At 55.7% G+C, this 23,967-nt stretch overlaps 2 protein-coding genes across 3 annotated transcripts; one reads left to right on the top strand and one right to left on the bottom strand.

The window, feature by feature from the left end:
* Window positions 1-478: 478 nt before the first annotated feature.
* CD19 (CD19 molecule) lies at window positions 479-6,995 on the bottom strand. Its single transcript, XM_033101010.1, has 16 exons — window positions 6,796-6,995; window positions 6,194-6,366; window positions 5,680-5,943; window positions 5,145-5,348; window positions 4,712-5,005; window positions 3,606-3,713; window positions 3,287-3,335; window positions 2,879-2,967; window positions 2,356-2,466; window positions 2,132-2,233; window positions 1,979-2,047; window positions 1,833-1,892; window positions 1,654-1,710; window positions 1,013-1,105; window positions 813-914; window positions 479-647 (listed from the first exon to the last, which is right to left on the bottom strand). Exons 1-15 carry the CDS (start codon window positions 6,843-6,845, stop codon window positions 823-825), a joined length of 1,815 nt encoding a protein of 604 aa, XP_032956901.1. The 5' UTR covers window positions 6,846-6,995; the 3' UTR covers window positions 479-647; window positions 813-822.
* Window positions 6,996-10,327: 3,332 nt separating this feature from the next.
* Window positions 10,328-23,893, top strand: RABEP2 (rabaptin, RAB GTPase binding effector protein 2). 2 transcript variants are annotated; one of them, XM_033101294.1, is made up of 13 exons: window positions 10,328-11,896; window positions 12,468-12,584; window positions 15,890-16,047; window positions 18,319-18,429; window positions 18,518-18,865; window positions 19,716-19,811; window positions 19,904-20,002; window positions 21,280-21,423; window positions 22,294-22,471; window positions 22,594-22,605; window positions 22,700-22,755; window positions 22,990-23,106; window positions 23,522-23,893. In XM_033101294.1, the coding sequence occupies exons 1-13, from the start codon at window positions 11,836-11,838 to the stop codon at window positions 23,621-23,623; spliced, it is 1,599 nt and encodes a 532-aa protein (XP_032957185.1). In that variant the 5' UTR covers window positions 10,328-11,835; the 3' UTR covers window positions 23,624-23,893. The 2 variants fall into 2 exon arrangements, with proteins under 2 accessions (XP_032957185.1, XP_032957184.1); XM_033101293.1 differs by having other exon boundaries at window positions 10,330-11,896; window positions 12,381-12,584.
* Window positions 23,894-23,967: the final 74 nt, after the last annotated feature.

The following is a 23,967-nucleotide window of genomic DNA, read 5'->3' as shown; positions in this document are numbered from 1 at the left end:
CAAGCCCTGAGCGTGTTATTTAGCTTCTCTGACTCATCGCCTCATCTATGAAATAGGCATGTTTGTGAAGACAAAATGAGCTAAGATACAGAAGCACACATATACATAACATATACGAAAAATACATAAAGTGCTTTGATACAATCATGGCACATAAGTGCACGCTAACCTTGTGAGGTTATTTTAAAGATTAAATGAGTTGATGAATGTTAGAACATAGTAGGTGTTCAATAAATGTCAGTGATGACTGCCAATCCCTAGATTGCTTCCTCTGCCCTGGGCACCCAGTACACAACTGAACGAACAACGATTGAATAACTGGCTGGTGGGATTGGCAAGCAAGTGGGGCAGATGGGTGCAGGACAAGCCACAGGAGGGATGCAACTCTCCGTCCTCTACTGGAGTCCAGAGACAACGCGAGGTCACTTTCGTCCCTTTCCCTCCCACACAAGGGCACTCCATCACAGGATTGGAAGAGCTCATGGAGTTTATTTGGGCAGCACAAAGGGGACTGGAGTTTCACTTGTAGACACAAACACACACAGATACACACATTCCTGAGCAACGTGGCTCCAGACGTTGACAGTCTGCGTGGAGTCCCCAGATTTGAGTCAGGTGTGGCTCTCAGGAGCCTCAGGAGGCCGAGGCTACGTAAGAGAAGCTGTAATGGGGAGGGGTCTAGGAGCCCCCTCCCTGCCCACGAGGCCTTGGCTGTCCTTTCCCCTCTCCCTCCCTGAGCACCAGAATCCCACTTCCATGCCTGTTTCCCTCCCTCCTTCTCTGCCTTCCTCAGACGGCAGTTCCCAGCTCACCTAAACGGAATCACCGGGAGCTCCAGGTCCCCATATGGGCCCCTCCTCCCCATGCTGGTTCTGGCTCGTTGGGATTGTCCATATTCTCGTAAGAACCTGCATCTGGTTAGGACCAGGAAGGAGTGAAACGTACATACAGCTGGAAGTTGGCTGGGAGGGGTCAGCCTCAGACAACAGGGCACAGCCATAGATGTACCCACCTTCCTCATGACTGGGTCCAGGCTGGACACGCAGGGAGCGAAGCTGGGGGGCAGCATACAGGATCCCTCTCATATCCTCATAAGACTGGGACCCTGCGTGAGCAGGGGATGGAGAGTTGGAGGCCTGGGGCCCATGCTGGGGGCTTATGGAAGGGAAGTGCCACCTAAGATACGGAGGGAGTCTGAGGGGCCGGGGGAGGTGGAAAGCTTGACCCGTGTTGTACTAGGAAGGAGTGACGAGGGTCGGCCAGGGTTCGGGTCCTTGTTGATTGTAGGCTTGGTCAAGTATGGGTTCGATTATGCTCATGGTCAGAATAAGAGTCAAGAAGAGAATTGGAAGGAGTCAGAGTCATGAGGAGGCTGCAGAGAGAGCTGGGGTCAAAGCTGAGGTCTGCACTGAGGCTGGGGTGAAGTCCAGGCTGGAACTGGATTGGGATCAGAGCTGACGTTCACGGTTAGGGAGGGGGTGAACACGGGGGTCGGGATTAGGGTTGGGGTCGGTGTTGAGGTTAGAGGTCAGAGTCAAATCTAAAGGGTTTGGGTTTGGGGTCAGAGTCAAGTTCAAGTTTCTGCCTGGAGTTAGAGCTGAGGCCAGGTCGACCCAATCTGAACACGGTTGGCAGGTCCCAAGCATTTCTCACCAAGGGAGGTGGCCTCCCGGCTGGGGTCCCAGGCTGTCCCATGGGGGCTGAGGAAGTCTGGAAGAGGAAGAGGGACATCAGGCTTTCTCCCGGCCTCCAGGTCACGCCCCACCACCACTACCATCACCCCCTCAGGATGTACCTTCCACACACACACACACACACACACACAACCATACCTTTCGTCCTGGCAACTGGCTGGGCCAGCTCTTCATCCTCATTCTCATACGACTCAGATGCTGCAGAAAAAACGAGAGCTCCAGGGGCCACCCCTGCCCTGTGGGTCCTCTCAAATCTCTGAGGCCCCACAAGAACCCCAAATTACCATTGGAGAAGGAGTCTTCATCCTCGGGACCCAAAGCCCCCTCGTCAGGGTCCTCATAGCCGCTGCCATCTGGTGGAGAGGGAGAGGGGTCCAGCGAGGGTCCACAGCCCCCCACTGCGAAGGTGGGAGAGGTGTGAGGGAGGGCAGCCTTACCCTGGGAGAGCTGGTCCTGCCCGAGGTTGGAGTCGTTCTCGTAGAACTCGGAGCCCTCCTCGCTGTCCGGCTCCTCGTAACCCTCGCCTTCTTCTTCTGGGCCTGGAGTTGGGGGTCGGGGAGGGACCCGAGTCACGGCCTCCCTCCTCCAGGCCCCTGCCCACGATTCCTGCCACGGGCCACTCAACACCCCCCACTAAGAGTAACGTCCCCTCCCCCATCACCTGCTCCCGTCGGGCTCCGGGACCCAGCGGCTCCAGCCTCCCGGACGGCGCTGTGCGGGTTTCCGTAGGGGACGGCGGCTCCCAGGCTTGCAGCCCACCGCAGGGAGCGTCCTGGCGAGAGGAGTGTTGCAGTGGGGCAAGTGAGAAGAGATGCGGGGGACCAGGGTTTAGGGTCTGCGTGGCTGGACGGCGGGAAGGGATGCTTCAGGAGGCACCGGGGGCCTCCCGGGTCCAGGCCTCCGGCCTCGCGCTAACGGGTTAGCATCTAAACCTAGGGACGTGGCCTCAAGTTCTCACGTGAGGTTCTGCTCTCCGGACCGGACTTCGGGTCCCGAGTCCTGGGGGGCGGGCCTTGGTCCTAGAGGCGGGGCTCAAATCTGGGCGGGACTCCGCCCCCCGGGGCGGGCTCTTTTCTGAAGGCGGAGCTCCGAACTCTGGAAGGCTTGGAACTCCCGAGATTGCGGGGCTGGGAAGACTGGGTGGGGCTCTAGCACTGGGTCCGAGATCGGGCGGGGCCTCCTACCAGTGCCGGTGGTGGGCGTGGAAAGGGAGAGCACGTTCCCGTACTGGTTGTGGGGCCCGCTTCCCGGGGGAGGCGTCACTTTGAAGAACCTGGCGGAGGAAGGGGAATTGCCCTGTGAGGCCAGGCCTGGAGGGGACCGCGAGATGCATTCGAGATTCAGGCCAGGCCCTCAGAGATGAAAATGTGGTCCCTTGAATTAGCTCCTCTGTCCTGGGACAGCCTTCAGAGGGGTCTGGGATCACGCCAAGGGGGTCATCACAGAAGAGGTAGCTTTGGAACTGGGCTTTGAAGGTTGGGGACTATTTCAACCACAGAGATGGAGAAAAGACACGGAGGGGACAGTAAGTGCAAAGCATAAAGTGAAAGCTCAGGAGTGGAGACTGAGGGGGCACTCGAATCATTCATTACCTTCTGGCGGGATCAGTCATTCGCTTTCTTTTCCTCCTCCGAATCAGGGCTGTGAGAGGTAAGGGCAGTGATCAGAGGAGAGGCTGCTTGGCCAGGTGAGGATTTGGGGGTGCTGGGAACGTCACTTGGGCCAATGGAGGAGATGGGAGTTCACGTTCCAAAGGGGCTAGAACAGTTCCGAGGGCGTTTAGAGGAGTGAGGGGTAGTGCAAAGGGGACTGAAGCTTGTGGGGGAGGTTTGGGACGAGAGAGATGGCTGTGGGCTCTCCTGACGGAGATGGGTTTTGCAGACCGGCCGGGGAACGGAGAACGTGACTCACCTTTTCTAAGGTAAAGAAAGCCCACCAGGGAACCCATGCAGAAGATCAGATAAAGTAAAGTTGCAATAGGGACTCTCCAGCCACCAGTCTCCAGCAGCCATCGCTGTACTGTTGGGAAAGGAGCTGTGAGACAAGCGCCAGGGCTGTCTCAAGCCCTCAAAGGGCTCAAGCCCTCAAAGGGCTGTAAATGTGGGGACAGGGGCAAGACACAGATGCTCAAAGTGCCGAACTCCAAGGAGGGCTCTCCTCCCTCCACGTGAGGACAGGGCCTGGAGCAGTATCTATTAAGCAAACCGTGAACAAAGCGTGACTCTAGTCAGAGGAAGTGTTAGGCTGCAGGGGAGCCTGACAATGAGCTTGCAGCTAAGGGCAGCCATGGTCAAAGTCAAGAGCAGAATCAGCATTTATATGGTGGGAGGTAGGAGGCAGCCAGGTTCTGAGATACATTGGACGTGAAAGTTGAGGTTGAGTTTCAGAATTGTGGTGAGGGGGGCATGGTAGTATTGTACGAAGGGAGACAATGGCAGAACACTGATGAGTCTGATGGAGGGGGTGAGGCCAGGGAAGAATGCCCAGGGTCCTGGCTTGGGCACGTGGGGGGGGGGGTGGGTCCTTTCCTTACACAGGGCCACCCAGAAGCTGACACTTGGGGAAGATGTAGAGTTTGAGTTTGTATACGTTGAGCCCACAGTGTCCGTGGGACATCAAATGGCAATTCCCGGTGTGGGGGGTATGGAGCCTAGAGCCAGTCACCAAGGTGTGGTGGCCCAAGGAGCCCAGGGAGTAAAGGAGGACAAACAGGGAGAGTGTGTCGATAAGGATGAGAGAGTGTAGCAGGGAGAAGAAGAGGGCTCAGGGCTCCAGTGCCGAGGAGGGTGTGAGGAAGGAAGGCTACCGAAGCTGACGGCAAGGAGCAACCCGGGGTAGGAGAAGACCCAGAAAAGTCGTGTCTTTGGAAGCCCAGAGGAAAGCGGTGGGTCAGTGTTCCGTGGAGTGGTTGGGGTTTGGGCTGAGGCTGGACCTAGCCAAGGGCAGCCAAGGTTGACTGGCTTCCAGTTCTTCCCGACAGCTTCACACACAAGCCCCGCAGTTGAGAGACACCTTACCTGACTGGACAGTGACCTTCAGTTGCATCTCGATGGTCACGTTGCCATGGTAACAATAATAGGTGCCAGCATCTCGCTCTGTGGCCTGGGGCAGCCACAGAACAGCCCCTCCCTGGAGGGTGCCGAGGACCCACATTTCTCTGACTGAGGCATCCTCACTCAGGTTTAGGCTCAGCAATGAAATGTTAGGCTTCTTGGGGTGCATGTGGATCCAGGAGACGGGGCCGCTGGCCACGGAGGCAGGGGGAAACCGACAGGGCAGACAGAGTGGGGAGCCAGGGTCCACGGTGAGGTCTGGGGCAGGGAGAGCCAAGGCTAGGAAAGTGTAGGCCTTGGGGTCTCCTCCCCTGCAAACCCCCAGTTCCAAATGACCATCCCCCGTCTCTGGGTACCTCCCACCCCTCAACTTCTTGGCATTTCCCCAGCACCTTACCTTGGTTGAGGCTCTGGTGTGAACTGTCCTGAGGCAGGGCACATGCAGGGTCTGTCTCCCAGATCTTAGGGTGGTCTTTGGTCCGCATGTACAGCTGGGAGCTGGCAGAGTGACCAGAAGAGGGCCTGTGGTCCTCTGAGGACCTATTCTCCAGGTCACAACCTGAGTCATCTAGGTCTGAAGCCTTCCACCGGAACAGCTCCCCTGGGAAGAGACCCAGAACTAGATACAGAGACATCCAGGAGAGGCAGAGAAATACGGAGACCCAGCAAAACAGATACATAGAAACAGACCCAGCGAGAGGCAGAGAAACAGCGTCTCCTCCGAGAAAGATGAAACTGACAGAGACACAGAGCTGCCCAGCGTGGAAGTCACAAAGCCACCGTTTTTAGGGGCCACCTACATCTGGCTCCCGGCTTGATCCACAGACCCTCCACTCCTTCCCTCCAAATCCGTTGTAGCAGCCAGACCTCCTCCATCTACGGTGGGCCTCCCTCTTTTCGTCCAGCCCTCCCTGCCCCACCCGGGACCTCACCGCTGCCATTCACGCTGACTGTCCAGCCAGGCTGCCAGGCCTGCTCAGAAGGGGACCCCTGTTGGCACAGGTAGAAGCCCCCCGTCTGGTCAGAGACGTTGGAGATGACCAGGACGCCCAGGGGCCCCACCTGGATGCCCAGGCCTGGCAGCTGTCCACTCAGCTGTAGCAAGCGTTCTGCACGGCACGCCTCGTACAAGGCCCGCGGATTGGGGGGAACATCTGAGGACCTCTTGAGGCACGGCAGCACAGCACTGCTTCCCTCTGTGGAGAGAGAGAGAGGGAGAGAGAGGAGCCCCCAGCCCCCTTCACTCCTCCCCCTGGGTTATAAACCCAATGACCTCAGACCCCACCAACTGGGAGTGGAGGAGCCCTCAGAATCCTTCCTATCCCTCCCTGAATGTACAAGTAAGAGAATGGAGGCCCAGAGAGGATAAGTTACGTGGCCAAGAGTACTGAGCCAGAACCCAGGTTTCCAGCCCCGACTCCTTCTATCTGTGCCCCGTGGACATACCTTTAGCCTCTACCAGCTGAGATTTCTGGAGCCTGACTCCCACGGGGGTAAGGAAGAGAAGGAAGAAGAGGAGAGGAGGTGGCATGGTGGCCAGACTCCCCGAGGCACCCAGCTTGGCCGCGCAGGGGATGCTGGGGCAGGCAGAGGCCCGGTGGGCACTGAACCATGGGCATCTGCGGGGGCGGGCGGGCAGTCCCCCCAGGAAGGAAGGGGTGGTCACGCCTCAGGCCCCCTTCTCCATGCACCCCTCCACACCCACAAAACTCCCCTCCTCTCTGCTACAGTTTTATGTTCCTCCCAGCAATGACCACCAGTGAAATGATCTTATTTGTGTCTATTTGCTCACTTCCCGTCCCCCCACAAGAGTGAGCGCCTTCGCTGCAGCAGGGACTGCCGAGTTCACCCCTGTGTGTGCACATTGTGGCCCCAGTAAATACGTACTGATTGAGTGGGTCTAGTCTTAGGGGCTCCCTCCTTCCTCCTCAGGCTCGAAATCCATTTCCCTTCGCACACAGCCCTCATTCATTCATTCCACCATTTCTTGGGCCACCTTCCACGACCATACAGCGAGCCTATCTCAGATCCTTTGGGACCTCGCAGACCTGAATTTGAATTCTCCACCTCGACCACTTCCTTGGCCAGATTTCTTCATCTCTCTAAGCCTTGCTCCTGTCTCTGAAAACTGGAGATAATAATAGTACTATCAAAAATAGTGTTTGTGGGTGGCTGGTTAGCTCAGTTGGTTAGACCGTGGTCCTGGTAGCACCAAGATTGCTGGTTCGATCCCCGCATGGGCCACTGTGAGCTGCGCCCTCCTTAAAAAAAAAAAAAAAATTAAATTAAATAAATAAAATAAAATAAAAATAATGTTTGTGAAGATTAAACAGGACCATATACGTTCGGCAGTTTTAGCCCAGCACTCAGCACATAGTAGGCCCTCAACTAATGGCTGAGAACTCGAGCCAGACTGCCCCTGGCGCTCCTCTGTGCAGGGGTGCTGAGAAACCACTGGTGATGAATCCCCCTTTTTCTCCCAGTTCTTCCCCAGGAAGGAACCCATTTGGAAATGGGGAAATGGAGGCCCCCCGAAGGGCGGCGTGTTGCCCCCAGTTCACACATTGAGCCGGTGGTATAATGAGCAGCAGAGCCCAGGAGTCTTGACTCCTAAATCTGTTCTGCCCTCCATCTCCCTCTCTCTCTCTTTCCCGCCTGCCTTCTCCTCCTCCTCCTGCTCCTCATCTTTTCCTTTTTTCTTTTTCTGTGCACCCTCCCTCGCCCCGTATGTGTATGTGTATCTTTGTCTTTCACTGCTGAAGTCACTCAGGGAAAGGGTCCAGGGACCCAGGAGACCCGCTTTCGCAGTTGCCGGTTCCCAGGGCCGCCTCACTGGGCTGTGACTTCCTGTTTGTCTCAGGCAAACCCCAGGGGACCCTCCAGCTGGCAGGGCCCCCACTTCCCGTTGGTCGGGTTGGGGTGGCTCGTGGGGGGAAGAGTGGGGCATTGGGGAATGGAGAGGATGAGGTGTCGGGTCTTTCTTTTTCTTTTTGCCTTTCATTCAACAACATCTCTTTAATCCTGTTTTTTTAGCTTACCAGCTGCCTCATGGGGGCAGAGTCTTCTTGCTAGAGCAATTGAGTCCCCTGCTTAAAATATTTCAGTAGCTTTTCACCTGCCTAAAAGAAACACTCCATAACCTCCACAGACCTGAGAGAGGATGTGGCGTCCACGCTTCTCACGTCAAACCTCCACCACTCCGCCCCTCGCCCCGCCCCTCGCCCCGCCCATCGCCCCCGCATCTGGCACAGCTGCTTCTCACCACTCAGGTCTCAGTTGAAGTGTTAACACCTTCAGAGACCCTATTTCCTTCCCAGCATTTGCCCCAATCCCAAATTATGCTTGTTTGTTAGTCTTCTCATCTGCCTCCTGTCCCTGAATGTTTCCTCTGTGACAACAGGGATGTTTACTGGCTTGTCCACAGACATCTGGTAGGGGCATGAGAAGTTTTGTTGTATAAAGGAAGGAAATTAGGAAGAGTGGAAGAAAACTTTCTTTTCTCTTCCCTCCATGCAGTGTTACTAAGCCTCGTCCACACATATTTCTAGATTCAATTTACTCCTCATTGTGGACTCTTCCCTTAGCAAACCGAACCATTTCAACAGCCTCCTTCGCGGGCTGTCTTCTACCTCTTTTGTTTCCCACCTGCACTCCACAAAGAGAGAGTGTCCTTGGTATTAATATTAGTCTTGTGCTTCCCCTGCTCTGCAGCCGCCCATGGCTCCCAGGGCCTCAGGGTAAAACCCAAGCCTGATAGTTGACTGGAGCCTTATTTATAGTTATCATTTCACCCCCTGTCCAAGAAGCCCTGCCACACACACAGGGAGTCTCGAGGACAGGAAGCTGTAAGCTACTGGGGACTTCTGAGCCAGCCATTGATGAGGCCAGATTTGCGCTTTCTAAAACTCCCCGTGGCTGCACTGTGGAGGAGGAATTGGAGGGAGGCCAGAGAGATCAGTAAGGGAAGTGTTCATTCATTCATTCATTCACCGGATGTTTATTTACTACTATGCTTATTTTTCAGGCACTGTCCTAGGTCCTGGGGAAACAGCAGGGCACAAGAAAGACAAAGTTCCTGATCTCAGGGAGCTTTGATTCAAGTTTTGGGGCCCCAGAAGGGTAAAGGGGGACAGGTAATAAACAAGTGAACCAATGAACAATTTCAGAGGAGAAGTCCCTGATGTAATCTAATGGTGGACAGATGACGGGGGATGTCTACTTTGCACAGGGTGGTCAGGGAAGATCTCACTGAGGAGGTGACTTCTGAGCTGAGACCTGAGATGGGGAAAGGCTTGGTGTGTTCAAGTAAGGTCATGTTTAGTTCTGTTAGAGACCGTCATACTCCTTTCCCGAGTACCTAAACCATTTTACATTCCCATCAGGACTATAGGAGGTCTGACAATCAAGTTCCAGAATTTATTGCAACAATGCTGCTAACCTCTTTTGATATCAGAGGGATTATTCATTACAAATTTGTACCAATTGGACAAACAGTGAACCAAGTTTACTATTTGGAAGTGCTGAAAAGGCTGCGTACAAAAGTTAAAACGACCTGGGCCGGCCCGGTGGCTCAGGCAGTTAAAGCTCCATGCTCCTAACTCTGAAGGCTGCCGGTTCGATTCCCACATGGGCCAGTGGGCTCTCAACCACAAGGTTGCCAGTTCAATTCCTCAAGTCCCCCAACGGATGGTGGGCAGCACCCCTGCAACTAAGATTGAACACGGCACCTTGAGCTGAGCTGCCGCTGAGCTGCCTCCCGAATGGCTCAGTTGGTTGGAGTGCGTCCTCTCAACCACAAGGTTGCCGGTTCGACTCTCGCAAGGGATGGTGGGCTGCGCCCCCTGCAACTAGCAAAGGCAACTGGACCTGGAGCTGAGCTGCACCCTCCACAACTAAGACTGAAAGGACAGCAACTTGAAGCTGAACGGCGGCACCCTTCACAACTAAGATTGAAGGACAACAACTTGACTTGGAAAAAAAATGCCCGTAATGGAAGTACACACTGTTCCCCAATAAAATCCTCTTCCTCTTCCCCAATTAAAAAAAAAAAGTTAAGATCACCTGAACTTTTTGCCAACAATTCATGGCTCTTGCATCACGACAATGCACCAGCTCACACGGCACTGTCTGTGAGGGAGTTTTTAGCCAGGAAACAAATAACTGTATTGGAACACCCTCCCTACTCACCTGATCTGGCCCCCAGTGACTTCTTTCTTTTCTTGAAGATAAAGGAAATAGTGAAAGGAAGACATTTTGATGACATCCAGGACATCAAGGGTAATATGACAGCTGTGATGGCCATTCCAGAAGAAGAGTTCCAGAATTGCTTTGAAGGGTGGACTAGGCACTAGCGTCGGTGCACAGCTTCCCAAGGGGAGTCCTTTGAAGGTGACCATGGTGATACTCAGCAGTGAGGTGTGTAGCACTTTTTCCAGGATGAGTTCGCGATCTGAATTGTCCGCCTGTTGCCTTACAGCTGCCAAACCGTCTGTTCCCCGCGCCTTTCCCATGACATCTCAAGGACGTGTCTCGGAAAGCTGAGACCCGATGGAATAATGACAGTAAAGCGTCCAGGGGGAGTGTCCCGGAAAGCTGGGAACCGATGGAATAATATCGGTGAGGCTCTCTTATCTGATGGTTTCAGTACAGTGATTGCATCCCCTGGGGTTATGCGTGTGTGAAGGCACAGGATGCGTTGGAGCACGATGGGGGCTTTCGGGAAGAACAGCCAGGCAGGCACGTGACTCATGGACCATGGAAAAATCACTTTACTTCCTTGTATGTAGTAATTGGGGCTCAGTCCTTGAGGCTTGAGTCCCTTGGCCCCGCTTGCACTCTACTCTTGTCTACTGTCTTTCTTAACCTTGCGCAGCCCTTCTCGCTTCCCACTGCTCTTGTGCTGGATGCGACATCCGCCCTCATATGAGAAACTCCGTTTACACTCACCAGCTCTTGGTATTATCACTTTTTTATTTTAGCCATCCTGGTAGGTGTGTAGTGCCATCTCCCTGTGGTTTTAATTTACATGTCCCTAATGGCTAATGATGTTGAACATCTTTTCATGTGCATATCTGTCACCTGTGACATCGGTGACATGTCTGCTCGTGCCCTTGGCCCATTTTCAAATTGGACTGAGCTACATTTTAAGCAGGGATGAGACGCGATCCCTGTTTTACAAAGATTACTCTAGTTGCTTTGAAAATTAACTCAAGCGGCCAAAAGGTCATACAGGCGGAACAATTAGGAGAGACGACGAGACGGGGAGCTGAAGCTGGGTTTTAGCGCTAAAGGGATGCATTCTGGAACAGTCCTTGGAGGTAGAGTTTACAGGACTTCAAGGCTCTTTACAGAGGGTTGGAGAGAAGGGGAATCCAGGCTCTGGACTTAATTTGAGTTGGCTGACATTGTCCAAAGGGAGATGTCAGGTTGACTGTTGGAGGGAGAGGTCACAGATAACGAGCTTGACCTAGGACAGTGGCGCAGGGAGGAGAGGAGGGATTTGAGAGGCTTTGGGAGGGGGAGGGGGATTAGCAGGAAGCGATGACTAGTTGAATATCAAAGTGGGGGTGGGGACTCGGGCGCCCAGAAAATAGAAGCCAACCCAGCCCTGTCCCCAGGGATGCGCCACGGGGCGGAGGTGCAGGGAGGCCGGGCCACATTTCTTTGTAATGTGAGCCAGGCTCCGGCGGAAGGGCGGCCAGGGCCGAGCAAGGGGCCGGCTCCGGGTCTCGGGAGAAACCGCAACAGCTTCGCCCTCCTTCTACCGAGGCCGGGGGACGTCCCGGAGGAGGGTAATTCCAAGGTCACGTGGAGACGCCAGCAGGCCTTTGGTGAAAGAACTTCGGGGTCTGAAGGACTGGTATCCTCCAACAGCGCTAGGCAGGAAAGAAGGCGGAGAAGGCGGGGCCTGGTGCGTGGACTCGGAAATCTTCGGCCCAGACTCGGCAATCCTGCCCCAACTCCGGCCTCCGGCCTCAGGCCGGGCTGATCCGGAAACAACCGAGCGGATCCGGAAACAGCCGAGAGGACCCGGAAGCGGTGAGCGCCGTCACCAGGGAGTGCGGTGCCCCGCCGTTTGCGCAGAGGCGATGGCGGCAGCTGCGCCGGCGGCCGCGGGCGAGGATGGCCGACGACTGCGGCCGGGGGCTGGTACGTGAGGGCGCGTCCGTGCACGCGAGGGGCGGTGAAGCCGGAGGCGGGGCCGAGCTCAGCAGCCGGCGGATGGGGGCTGGTGAGGAGAGACTGGAGAAAGGGGCGGGGCCACGCCGCCTGGCAGGAGGGGGCGGGGCCTGCAGTCACCGGTGAAGGGGTAGGGCAGGTGAGAGGTGGAGCCCAGTGAAGAAGGGGCGTGGCCTGTTGACAAGGGGCGGGGTGATTGGAACGGAGGGGTTGTGTCAGAAAAGGGTGGGGTAAACAGAGGGACTGGGAAGAGGCGGGGCTATTGTCAACACAGGGCAGAGCTAGGCGAGAAGGAGGCGGGGAAGGGGCGGGGCCAGGTGAGCGGCGGGGCTAGGGGACCGGGCGTGGACCGAGGCTCCGGTACTACTAGGTTTCAGGACTTTCGGATTTGGTGGCCTGAGTGATTGGGGACCCCGGGATGATGGGAAGAGAGGCTGATCCCTGTCCCCCACAGTGCTGGATCCCCAGCCCCAGGATGAGGTTGAGGCTGAGGCAGGGGAGCTCGGCCGACTTCGGGCTGAGCTGGCAAGTGCCCTGGCAGAAATGGAGACCATGAAGGCTGTGGCGGAGGTGAGCGAGAGCACGAAGGCTGAGGCTGTGGCTGCAGTGCAACGGCAATGCCAAGAAGAGGTGGCCTCGCTGCAGGCCATCCTGAAAGGTGAGGCAGGGTCTCTTTCCAGACTCCCCATGCGCCCCACAGGCACTAGTGCATGACCAGAAAGGGGGCAGGGGGACAGATAATCTATGGGGTAGGTAGTAGCGCACCCCCACCCCCCACATGCGCTGACTTCCTTCCCTCCCTCTGTATGTACTTGGGATGCATCACCACCCCTTAGGGCCCCAGATCCCCCAGCTTCTTTTCCTATTTTCCCCCTTGTCCTCTGGTCAGAGGCCAGAGTCTCTGAAATAGCTTCCAGTCCTGTCCCACCCCTCTGCTTCCACTGCCCCTGCTGTAGTGACGATCACAACTCTCCTGGACGGTTGCCACAGCCTTCTCACAGGTCTGCCTCTACGGTCTGGCCTTGACATTGGCCTCCAGAGTAAACTTCCTAAAATTCCCATCCCACCATGTCATTTCCTTTGATCACAACTGCTCCTGGCTCTAGACTTCTCTGAGGCCGTATTGTCAACATTTCAGGCATCCACACGCCCCCTGTACAATGGGGTTGTCTCCTTGTATAACTTACCCTGTTAGTTACTGTCATGCAGGGTGTTATGCGGGGTGTCAGGCGGGGTCTCTGGTCCCGCTCCCCACACTAGAACGCAGGACATGGTGAGGCCAAAAAGGAACACCCACGGAGCCATAGGTAGGGGAGTCAGACCACTATATTCTCGATGGCAGCTGGGTTGGAGACACAGGAAGTAGGATCCACATGATCCGCAATCCGCCATCCACTTCTCTGCCTGCCAACCAACCCCACTTGCTAACTGCAATCTGCGCTTGCTAGCTCAGCCACCATCTTCTTGCGAGCCCCCATTTTCTGCGAGCATAGCCATGGCAGTTATATTAGTGGCCAATAGCTCACTGGTTACCGCTGACGGCCAACTAGCCACAGCTATGGCCATCCGATCACAGTTGATGGCCATTTACTACCCGAGCCAGCACCCTTCACGTGAGGCCAAGAGCCTGGAAACTGCACTCCTGGCTCTGTCCCCACACTCCATCCCTACAAGGTCTCGCCTTACAACCTACGCAACAAGCATCTTCCGTGAGGGGCCCTGTGCAAGGAGCCTGGAGGTGAATGCAATATCCTGGACACAGCCAGGCTCTCTGGGCACAGCCAGGGTTTCTCAGGGCATCACCAGTCCTTCTGGGCACAGCCAGACTTCCTGTGCTTCTTAGGGTACCCCCAGTCTCCCCGGGCACAGCCAGGGCCTCTCAGGGCACTGCCACTCTCTCTGGGCACAGCCAGACTTCCTGGGCTCAGCCAGGGTTTCTCAAGGTACCGTGCTGAAACAATAATGGCTCACAGCCAAGGTGCTTACATATTCTTGATGGCAGCCAGTCGAGACACAGGAAGCATCCTCCACCGGTTCCACTGCATGGTGGTACGTTCCCAAGCAAACAGTCAAGCGGTCCATCAAATCAGGGATGGAAGGCAGTTCCCCATAGTCCACAGTCATTCGCCAGGGCTGTGCACCGGCCCCACAACGTGTGCTCTCTCTGCAGGGCTAGGGCTCCAAGTCCTCCCCAACCTGGGGGTGAGGGACGACTTTGACCTCACCCGTATTTTCCACGGAGGACTTAGCAAGCATTTCCTCCTGGGACTACAAGTCCCGCATCCGGGCTGCCTCAGCAGGTACTTCCCAGCCCACAGGTCCGCAACGACCTTTGCTTTCTTCGACCTATGCTGGTTGGAGAACTGTCCACGTCTTCCCACCCCTCCACAGGGGTCCACCTCTCCAGCAGCTGCTCCTCCTGGTCTTTCTGAGACTGAGTGTTCATACGCGCAAACTGCTCCACTGCCCTTCGGAGAGCTTTGGCCGGCACCGTACCCTGCTCGCTGCGCCATGTGTCATGCAGGGTGCTATGTGGGATCTCTGGTCCCACTCCCCACATGAGAATGCAGGATATGGTGAGGCCAAAAAGGAACACCCACGGAGCCACATGCTAACTGCGATCCGCGCTTGCTAGCTCAGCCACCATCCGCTGCGAGCGTAGCCACAGCAGTTATATTATTAGTGGCCAACGGCTCACTGGTTACAGCTGACGGCCAAATAGCCACAGCTGCTGGCCATCCGATCACAGTTGATGGCCATTTACTACCTGAGCCAGCACCTTCCCACGTGAGGCTGAGAGCCTGGAAACTGTACTCCTGGCTCTGTCCCCACAGCTACTTAATATTTGTTCTTCAAACATATCCACTTTTTAAAACTGTACATACATGTATTTTAAAGGAAATGTCCTGTCCCTATAAAAGAAAATGTCACCATAACAATCATAACAAATCATCACCATAACAATAAGGATAAGAATAATGGCTAACATTTATTGAGCACTTACTATATGCCAGGCACTGAGCTAAATGCTTTATGAGTGTTGAACCTTCATAGCAATCTCTGTGACATAGGAACTATTTTTCATCTCCATTTTACAGAGGAAGCCCTGAGGCCCAGAGAGGTTAGTTAACTTGCCCAACGTCATACAGCTAGAAAGCAGCAGAAGAGTTGAACCCAGGCAGTCCAGTAGCAGAAACTGTACCTCTTTTTTTTTTTTTTAAACAGGGTATATTACAAATTTATGCAAGCAATAACTTAGTTCACACCATGTAATAAAAAACTACCTTAATCAAGATACACAAGCTTTTGTAGGTTCTAAACTGAAGGACTTTTTTTGTTCTGCAGAATCCTTAAAACTTGTGGCACTTAGAATTGTTTAGCCTTTCTACTGAGAGGTAAATTATACACAACAGTGATGAAACAGACCAGTTGTCTTTTAGGAATCATTCCAGCTTTGTTCAACAATGGCTGAAACTCTTTTCTCATTTTCTTGTGTGTTTACCTGATAAAGTTGTGCTCCTGGCCACTGGCTGGACTGCTTGGATTCAGCAGAATCTTTACTCTAATGTCAGTATGTGTGAAAATAAACAACTATGCAAATAAAAAATAAATACTTATTACTGTTACTAGATATTGATTGTTATGGGTATATATTAATAGGAATAGATAACATATCTTCACCATTATTATGTACCAGGAATAGGGTTGAACACCCAGATGTGATCTCCTTGGATCCTGTAACAGCCCAGTGGGGTAATCGTTAGTGTCCCCATTTTGCAGCTGGGGACACAGACAGAGAGGCTTATTGATCACCCAGGGCCATCTCTCCACTAAGCCCACTGTCTTAATTGTTGTAGTAAGTTGTCTCCTAGAGCACATCAGTGATGGAGAGCCCCCCACTCGCCCACAGGAGGGGCCAGTACGCTGACCCCCCCCTCCACTTTGCCCTTCCTGCTCCACCAGACTCCATCAGCAGCTACGAAGCCCAGCTCACTTCTCTGAAGCAGGAGCGGCAGCAGCAGCAGCAGGACTTCGAGGAGAAGGAGCGGGAGCTGGGCCACCTGAAGCAGCTGCTGTCGCGGGCTCACCCCCTGGATTCCTTGGAGAAGCAGATGGAAAAGGTTGGGGATGGAATGGCCTCTCCCCACCCCCACCCTGGGATTTGGAAAGGTGTTGAGGCAGCCAAAGGTGACCGTGGGGCAGGGGGGTGGTTGGGATGCCACCCCATTATCCTTGGGAGCAGGGCACCCAGTCATCATTCCAGGTGTAGCACCTGCTAGCTCCACACTTAGCAAGATGCTGGCCTGTTGCTTACTAGTGGCTTGGCTGGGTTCATTTACCTTCAAAGTTAAGGGCCGTCATGCAAAGGAAACGGAGCTAACACTTAGGGACGCCTCTCATGCGCTAGGTAACTCTGGTAATGACTGAGGCTCCCCAGCCTTTCCCCTGAAAGGAAGGTCCATCAGGTCCATTTAACAGATGAGTAAGATGAGGCTCAGAGAACGTCAGTAATTCTCCCCGGCTTATGAACATGAAAAGGAGATTTGGGACTTAAAAATCTAGGCAGTCTGGTTCTCAATTTTTTGTTCTTGGTCTCTATATCACCTCCTTTATTGGTGTTATTAAAAGTAGTAGGAAGCGCATATTACCAAGCTCTTCATCTTTCAAAGCAAGTTTATATAGTTACCTCACTTGATCCTCACAGCAGCTCTGTGAGGAATCTACTCACCTCACTTTATGCACGAGGAAACAGAGGCGCAAGGAGATGGAGTAAATCACCTGGTTAGAAAGGGAAAGATCCAAACAGGAGCTCAGGAAAGGGAGGCATCCACCCCACCGCTTCCCGGCACAGGCTGCTGCTTGCATCAGTGTTCCTCCAGGAGCAGTTCACCAGGGCGGTGAAAGAGAGGGCTCTGCTAAGTGAAAGCCACCTGGGGCAGAGGCAGGAGCAGCAGGTCTACAGTCAGGCGGGTCCCTTCCTGACCCAGCGCCTGCATTCAGCCATCGCCCATCCACGGGCCTGGGTGTCTGCAAAGCATGGGCTCCAGGGCTTCAGATGAGATCCAGAGAGTTTTATTGGGGCCGCCCAGGCTTCCCTGCCTGTTGCAATGGTTCACCGAAGAGATTTGGAGGCTTAGACAGAGCGTGTTTGAGACAGGTTTTTAGTGATTCCCGAACTAGAAGTGGCATGGAGTGGAAGAGGATGGGTGATTGGCAGTTTTCTGCTTTGACGAGCAGGGTGGATAGCAGGACCATTCTTGCCAACTTAACACTTGGGGGAGGAGAAATGGCGTCGCGAGTTGGTTCAGATTTGGCTCTACTAGGATAGAGGCGCCTGTGTGACATCCAAGTGGACATGTCCAGATACTGTCGCCTGTACAAGATCAGCAGGACCCTAAGCCTCAAAAGAGACTGAGATGAAATAGCGATACGGTGGTGACGGAAGTGTGGGAGGACATATCAGTTAGGATGAGGGTTGCAAACCCAAGTCAACAGTGGCGTCAATGAGATAGAGGTTTATTTTTCTTAACGTTCAGAGGTGTTTCCATGAGTGACAGGTCAGCTCCACAAGTCATTAGGGAAGCTGCAAAACTCTTGTTCTCAGGAGCATTTGAGATATTGCTCCCCAGCATAGATTGTCAGTTTGGCTCAAATAAACTCTTATATAAAAAAAAAGGTGGGGGGGAACGGCCGATTAGCTCAGTTGGTTAGAGCGTGGTGCTGATAACACCAAGGTGGCCATTTTGATCCCCACATGGGCCACTGTGAGCTGTGTCCTCCTTTAAAAAAATAAATAAAATAAAATAAAAATAAATAAAAAATAAAAATAAAAGAAGTCATTAGGAACTCGGGCTCCTCCTGTATTGCTGTTTTGCCATAGGTGGCTTACTGCCTCATCATCCCAGATGGCCGCTGGAGTGCCAGCCATCACATCCACACCCTAGCAAAGAAAGGAGGAAACAAAAGCACACCTTCTCTCTTGAAGGAGCTGTCCTGGAAGTTGCACATGTCATTAGCTAGGGCTTAGTCATATGGCCGTGCTGAGTTACGGGGAAGCTGAGAAACGCAGCCAGCTGGTATTCTAGAATTTAGGCCATATACCCAACTAAAAATGTTCGGTTCTATGAAAACAGAAAGAAATGGATGTTGGGGAAGAAAAGTATGGTGAGCAGGTGGGCAATGGGAAGATCGTCGTGACTCTGGCCCCTGTACCTACCATGTGACCTGGGGCAGGTCCTGGAGCTCCCACAGCCTCTGTTCTTATCTCTAAAATGGGGGTGCTCTGTGCCTTCTTGGGAGGGATTAGAAGAGCTGATGAACCTAGAGAAAGCCGAGGGGGCCTGCACTCTGGAGGGGGTTCTGTCACTGCCCAACCCCCCACCCTCCTTCAGGCCCATGAGGACTCGGAGAAGCTTCGAGAGATCGTGTTGCCCATGGAGCAGGAAATAGAGGAGCTGAAGGCGAAACTGCTGAGGGCAGAAGAGCTGATCCAAGAGATCCAGGTAAGGGGGTAGCCAGGGGCCACCCAGGGGGAAAGGGACGCTGCAAGACCCTTGCCCCCCCAGCCTCTTCCCTGTCCCCCTTCCCTAGAGACGTCCCCGGCACCCTCCTTCCCTGCACGGCTCTGCGGAGTTGCTGTCTCTCTCCCGGGACTCGTCTCCCCCACTGGAGCCTCTGGAGGAGCTGAGTGGAGACGGGGGTGCGGCGGCCGAGGCATTTGCCCACAACTGTGATGACAGCGCCTCCATCTCCTCCTTCTCCCTTGGCGGGGCCGGCAGCAGCACCTCCATGCCCCGCAGCCGCCAGGGCTTGAGCCCTGAGCAAGAAGAGACAGCCTCTCTGCTGTCCACGGGGACCCTGGTCCCTGAGGGCATCTACCTGCCCCCTCCTGGTTACCAGCTTGTTCCCGACACCCAGTGGGAGCAGCTGCAGGTGGAGGTGAGTGCGGTGGGTGGAGTGACCTGTCTGCGCCTGGGCACCCATCTGTCCCTTCACCAGACACAGCTGAGCACCTGCTATGTCCCCACCCGTGTGCGAGCTGAGATCCCACAGTGAGAAAACTCCTTACCTATCGGTGCTTCCTCCTCGGGAGGGAGCCAGACCCACACACTCACACGGGCACATGAGGACGTCAGGTGTCCCAGAACAAACAAATAGGGTCACGGGGTAGAGACTGGCAGTGCCAGCGACTAACCCGGTTGGTGACAAAAGCATGCTTCAAAGATTGGGGGCAGAAGGAACTGCAAGTTCAAAGGCCCTGGGGATGGCCAGACCATGGTGTGTCTGCGGCATAGGAAGGCCACGGAGAGGAGGAGAGATGAGATCAGGAACGAGGGCAGGGTCCGCAGGAGGCCAGCCCAGGGCCGTGGACTTGGCATTTCAGACGGGAGCAGTGGGAAGCCTCTGAGGGAGACGCCTGCTCACTTGAGGCTTTTAACAGACCTCTTGGGCCTCTGGAGGAATGGACTGTCGTGAGGGCAGGGGCAGCAGGAGAAGCGGGTGGCCAGCTGGGAGTTGCTGACATCGTTTAGAAGAAGGTCGTGGCGGGCCAGGAGATGGCAGCAGAGATGGAGACAAGTGGGTAGCTTTGGCATCCACTTTGGAAGCCGACTGGCAGGGCCTGCTGGTGGGTGGGATGTGGGGAGTGGAAAGAGAAGAGTCAGGACCAGTACCTGGGCCTTTGGCTCGAGCAGCTGTGTGGATGACAGCACCCCCCGCTGAGGTGCCAGAGGCATGATGAGAAGGGCGTCCTGCCCTGAAGGGTGACACTGAGGCCGGGGTCTGGCAGGGGCGGCAGCTGCAGAAGGACCTGGAGAGCATCAGCCGTGAGCGGGATGAACTGCAAGAGGGCCTGAGACGAAGCAACGAGGACTGTGCCAAGCAGGTGGGTCCAGCCTCTGCCTCAGCCCCGGCAGGGCCTCTGGCCGCCGGCCTCCTCCGGGCCCTGACTTCAGGCCTGCCCTCCTCTCCCCACAGATGCAGGTGCTCCTGGCCCAGGTCCAGAACTCAGAGCAGCTGCTACGGACCCTGCAGGGAACTGTGAGCCAGGCCCAGGAGCGGGTTCAGTTGCAGATGGTGAGGGTTTGGGGCCTGGGGCAGGAAGGAAAGGCATGTGACGGGAATTGGTTGGTGGGGGAGGGCACGGGGAAGCTTGAGGCACCTGTCCTGCCCCCAGCTGCTCGGGCTGCACCTGGAGCGGGTGCCAAATGGGTAAAAGGGTTTCTAGGGTACCTGGCCCTGTGGCCGGAGCAGGAGCTGTGCCAGACGGACCCCATTATGCATCTGCTCTGTAATCTTTTGTTTGGTTCCCCCTTCTTCTGCCTCCCACCCCAAACTGTTGTTTCTCAGTCTAGTTGTGTAGGACACAGCTCCCTGGCCCATGCAGGTATTATGAGCCTTGCACTGGTCACCGGTCGTTGGTCAGCTGCTCACAGCAGCTCTCGCCAGCTGCCAGCCACTCACGATGGCTGCTGGCGACTCACACTGGCCACCGGCCGCTCATGGCAGCCCACAGTAGCCCACAGCAGCTCACACCAACTCACACCAACCTCCTGGTGCTCACAGCAGCCCAGCTCCAGGGAGAGCTGCTGTTCACAGTCTTAGCTGTAGAGGGCGCAGCTCACTGGCCCATGTGGGAATCAAACCGGTGACCTCGGCGTTAGGGGCACGGCGCTCTAACCATCTGAGCCACCAGCCAGCCCGCTCTGTAATCTTGACCTCATCCCACAAGCTGGGAGCCTTAGCCCTGCCGTCTTGAAATGGAGATAATGGGCCCTCGCTTGCAGAGTCATGAGAATTAAAAGCAGGGATTGCAAAATCAGAGACTCCCCAAGACCAGACGGGAGATGTAAATGATTGAACAGACACAGGTGTGAGGCAGGAAGGAGCAGCGAGGGAAACCGGGACGCCGGGACATCATGCACAGGGGTGGCTCCCCCCTCTGCTGGCCACTGACCGCTGACTGCAGCCTTTTGAGGAGGCGAGCTCAATGCTGCCAGGTTTTTGGATTTGTCAAGAAAAGCCAAAAGTCTGGATATTTGTGTATAGTCTCCCAGTTTTCAGTTAGCAACGAATTTTAAGGTTTTAAAAAATATGGACCGAATAAAACACCTGGCGTGGCCTGTGGCTACCACTGTGTGACTTCCATGTCATTGAGGAGGGTGTGTAAATAGCCGGGGGTGGGGGGCAAAGATGTGTAATAAAGGCTCTTCCTTCCTTTCTCAGAAGAGGAGGAAGGCATGAACTCTCTGGCTGGGAGCAATGTCCGGAGGAAGATTCAGGGTTTGGCCCCACAGGGGACAGGGGACATCTTGCCCACCCCCCATCACTTCATACTAACTGTTCATCCCCAGGCAGAGCTCGCCACCTCCCACAAGTGCCTGAGCCACGAGGTAAAGCGGCTGACTGAGGAAAACCAAGGGCTCCGGGCCGAGCAGCCGCCCTCGCCAGCCCCCTGGGTTCCGGAGCAGGAGGAGTCACTGCCCAGCTCGATCACGGTAAGGGGAGCGTGGGCACTGAGCGCCGGGGGGCCGCCCTGTCGGCTCTTCTCCACGCACAGCACGGCACTGGCCTGGGACCATGGGACGGGGACAGATCCAGGCTGTCACGTATTAGCTGCGTCGTCACCTTGGCCAGCTCACTGGGCTTTTCTAAGGCTCAGCTTCCTCATCTGAAAAATGGGACCACACCTCCTTCCCAGCACTGGCGTGAATGGACAATGAGTTAACAGAATGCCTGATATGAAGGCAGCCGTGATTTGGTTTATTTTTAAGTGACACGAGACCCACCAAACTGGAGGGATTATCATCTTTGGCTCGTAACCAGCTCTCCTCAGGGGTGTGTGCGTGGCTTTTGTTGATTGCATTTATTAATGATATAATTTATTAGTAAATCAATTTATTAAAAATAGGAAGATCCCCTGGAACCCTTGCCTACCCTGAGAATACCACTTACGTCTCCTTCTGTGCCCCCCGTTCTCCTTGGCTCTGTTTCCGCCGGCCTGAACTTGACCCTCCCCTTGCTCTTTTCTGGTACCGTGTTTTATTACATGCATGTGTCTGGCTAAACAATGGAGGGCTGACTTCAGTTGTTTCTGAGCTTTATGAAAGGGTGTCTTGCTCTAGGAAACCTGGGGCTTTGCACCGTTCCGTGGCGGGGGGTGGGGCAGGGGAGGGGCGCTGCTTGCTGTCAGCCTGTCCCTGCTGGACCAGTGTCCTCGTCCGCTCTCCCCACGACTGGATTTGGGTTGTGTCCCCTGTTAACAGATTCTTTCCTCCCTCCCACCTCCCTCCCCACGGCCCGTCCCCATCCAGTGGGTGGCCCCTGTGGCCTCTTTCCCACGCCCAGGGGACTTGTATCCTTTCCAGGAGCTACAGCAGCTGGTGCATCGCACGCGGCAGGAGGCCCGGGCCCATCAGCAGGCCCGGGAGCATGAGGCCGAGCGCCTTCGGATTGAGATCGTGACCCTGCGGGAAGCGTTGGAGGAAGAGACTGCAACAAGGGCCAGCCTAGAGGGGCAGCTGAGGGGGCAGCGGGAGGAGACAGGTGAGCGGAGGGGAGGAGCCTGGGGAGGATGAGCTCCTCCCAGGGCACCACCTGGGCGCCAGCAGGGGAGGGGACACAGTGTGACAACAAACCTTGACCTCTCTTCTTTCCTTTCCACACAGAGGTGTTAGAGGGTGAGTATGGTCTGGAGCCGAGCCACTTGGGGCTGGGGCTGGGGCAGAAGGAGGGAGGACGCGGGCCTGACCTCTCGCCCTGCCTGACTTCTAGCCTCCCTGTGCAGCCTGAGGACAGAGATGGAGCGGGTCCAGCAGGCCCAGAGCAAGGTGAGGCAGAAGTCAGGCCCCATGGGGATGACGTGGGACGGGCGGCATGTGGACGAGAGCCTAACCGCCCGTGGCCCTTTGTGTCTGCCTCAGCCAGCTGGCCTTGAGGCAGCCCCCAGGCTCGGGCCCCCCAGAGGAGGCCAAGTCAGGGCTGCCGTGGAGGGGCGGCCCTTCCCTTCGGCCACACGTGCTGCCATCTGACCCAAGACCCGAGCCTGCGTTCTATCCCCCCAGGCCCAGCTCACAGACCTCCTCTCAGAACAGAAGGCAAAAGTGGTGCGGCTGCAGGCTGAGCTGGAGACCAGTGAGCAGGTGCAGAGGGATTTCGTTCGGCTGTCCCAGGCCCTGCAGGTATGGCGTGTCCCCTCCCACCAGGCTGCCAGGACTCCAGGTGACTTGTCCTGGGGCGTGCAAGGGCAGTCCACCCGCTAGGGGAGCCTTCCTCCTTTGGGGGCCGCATGGTCCTATCCTCTGAGCTGCTGCCCAAAAATCGTTCCAGCTCACGTTGTGTCAGTCATGGGAGCCCCTCGCCCAGGGCCTGGCACATGGGCGTGCTCACTGCGTTGGCCGCACACACCCCACCCCACGCTGCCTCAGGCTGTCCCCTGAGGACCATTTCTTCCCTCAAACCAGGTTTCACCATGGTTGGGGGAGGCGGGGCCCCTGGGGACACTGGCCCTGGGCCCTTGCTCCTTGGAGGGCTGGCCAGGGGAGGGGCCGCATTTCCCCACCAAGCGCCCTTTGCCTCCCTCCCTGGACTCCACAGGTGCGCCTGGAGCGGGTCCGCCAGGCAGAGAGTCTGGAGCAGGTGCGCCGTATCATGGACGAGGCACCCCTGAGGGACGTCAGGGACATCAAGGACACCTGAGGGGCCGGAGCCCACCCACCCTGGGGAGACTACCTTTCTCCACTGCAGAGCTACGAGGCCTAGGCTTTGGGGGGTCTCAGGATGGAGTCTTCTCCCTCTCCAAGCCTGGGGTCCAGGGGACAGGTCCACCACTGCCCTGCCCCCCCAAGGACTCCTCCCAAGAGTGGCCAGGCCTCCAGCTCCCAAGGACGACACTGGGTGAAGGTCCCAACTCCCTCCTGGAACCAAAGGTGCAGGCTCAGCCCTGTGGCTTTCTGGCTGCTATGCTGCCTCCTGGGTCCCAAGCCCCTAGCCCGTCCCCTGTCCTCTTCCCAGGGGCACCGCCTAGCTGTGCGGGGTGGCTG

Source organism: Rhinolophus ferrumequinum (assembly GCF_004115265.2).
Source record: "Rhinolophus ferrumequinum isolate MPI-CBG mRhiFer1 chromosome 15 unlocalized genomic scaffold, mRhiFer1_v1.p scaffold_54_arrow_ctg1_1, whole genome shotgun sequence".
Classification (NCBI taxonomy): Eukaryota; Metazoa; Chordata; class Mammalia; order Chiroptera; family Rhinolophidae; genus Rhinolophus; species Rhinolophus ferrumequinum.
The sequence above is the reverse complement of the archived record's forward strand: the minus strand, read 5'-3'. Positions and strand labels throughout refer to the sequence as shown.

Excerpts from the sequence above, each read along its gene's own strand:
- RABEP2 (XM_033101293.1), top strand. The coding sequence starts at position 11,836 with ATGGCGGCAGCTGCGCCGGCGGCCGCGGGCGAGGATGGCCGACGACTG. Across the intron at positions 11,897-12,380 it reads ACGACTGCGGCCGGGGGCTG|TGCTGGATCCCCAGCCCCAG; the intron begins GTACGTGAGGGC and ends TGTCCCCCACAG. Across the intron at positions 21,424-22,293 it reads CACTGCCCAGCTCGATCACG|GAGCTACAGCAGCTGGTGCA; the intron begins GTAAGGGGAGCG and ends TATCCTTTCCAG.
- CD19 (XM_033101010.1), bottom strand. The coding sequence starts at position 6,845 with ATGAAGAAATCTGGCCAAGGAAGTGGTCGAGGTGGAGAATTCAAATTC. Across the intron at positions 5,349-5,679 it reads AGTCAGCGTGAATGGCAGCG|GGGAGCTGTTCCGGTGGAAG; the intron begins GTGAGGTCCCGG and ends GTCTCTTCCCAG. Across the intron at positions 1,711-1,832 it reads GCCAGTTGCCAGGACGAAAG|ACTTCCTCAGCCCCCATGGG; the intron begins GTATGGTTGTGT and ends TTCCTCTTCCAG.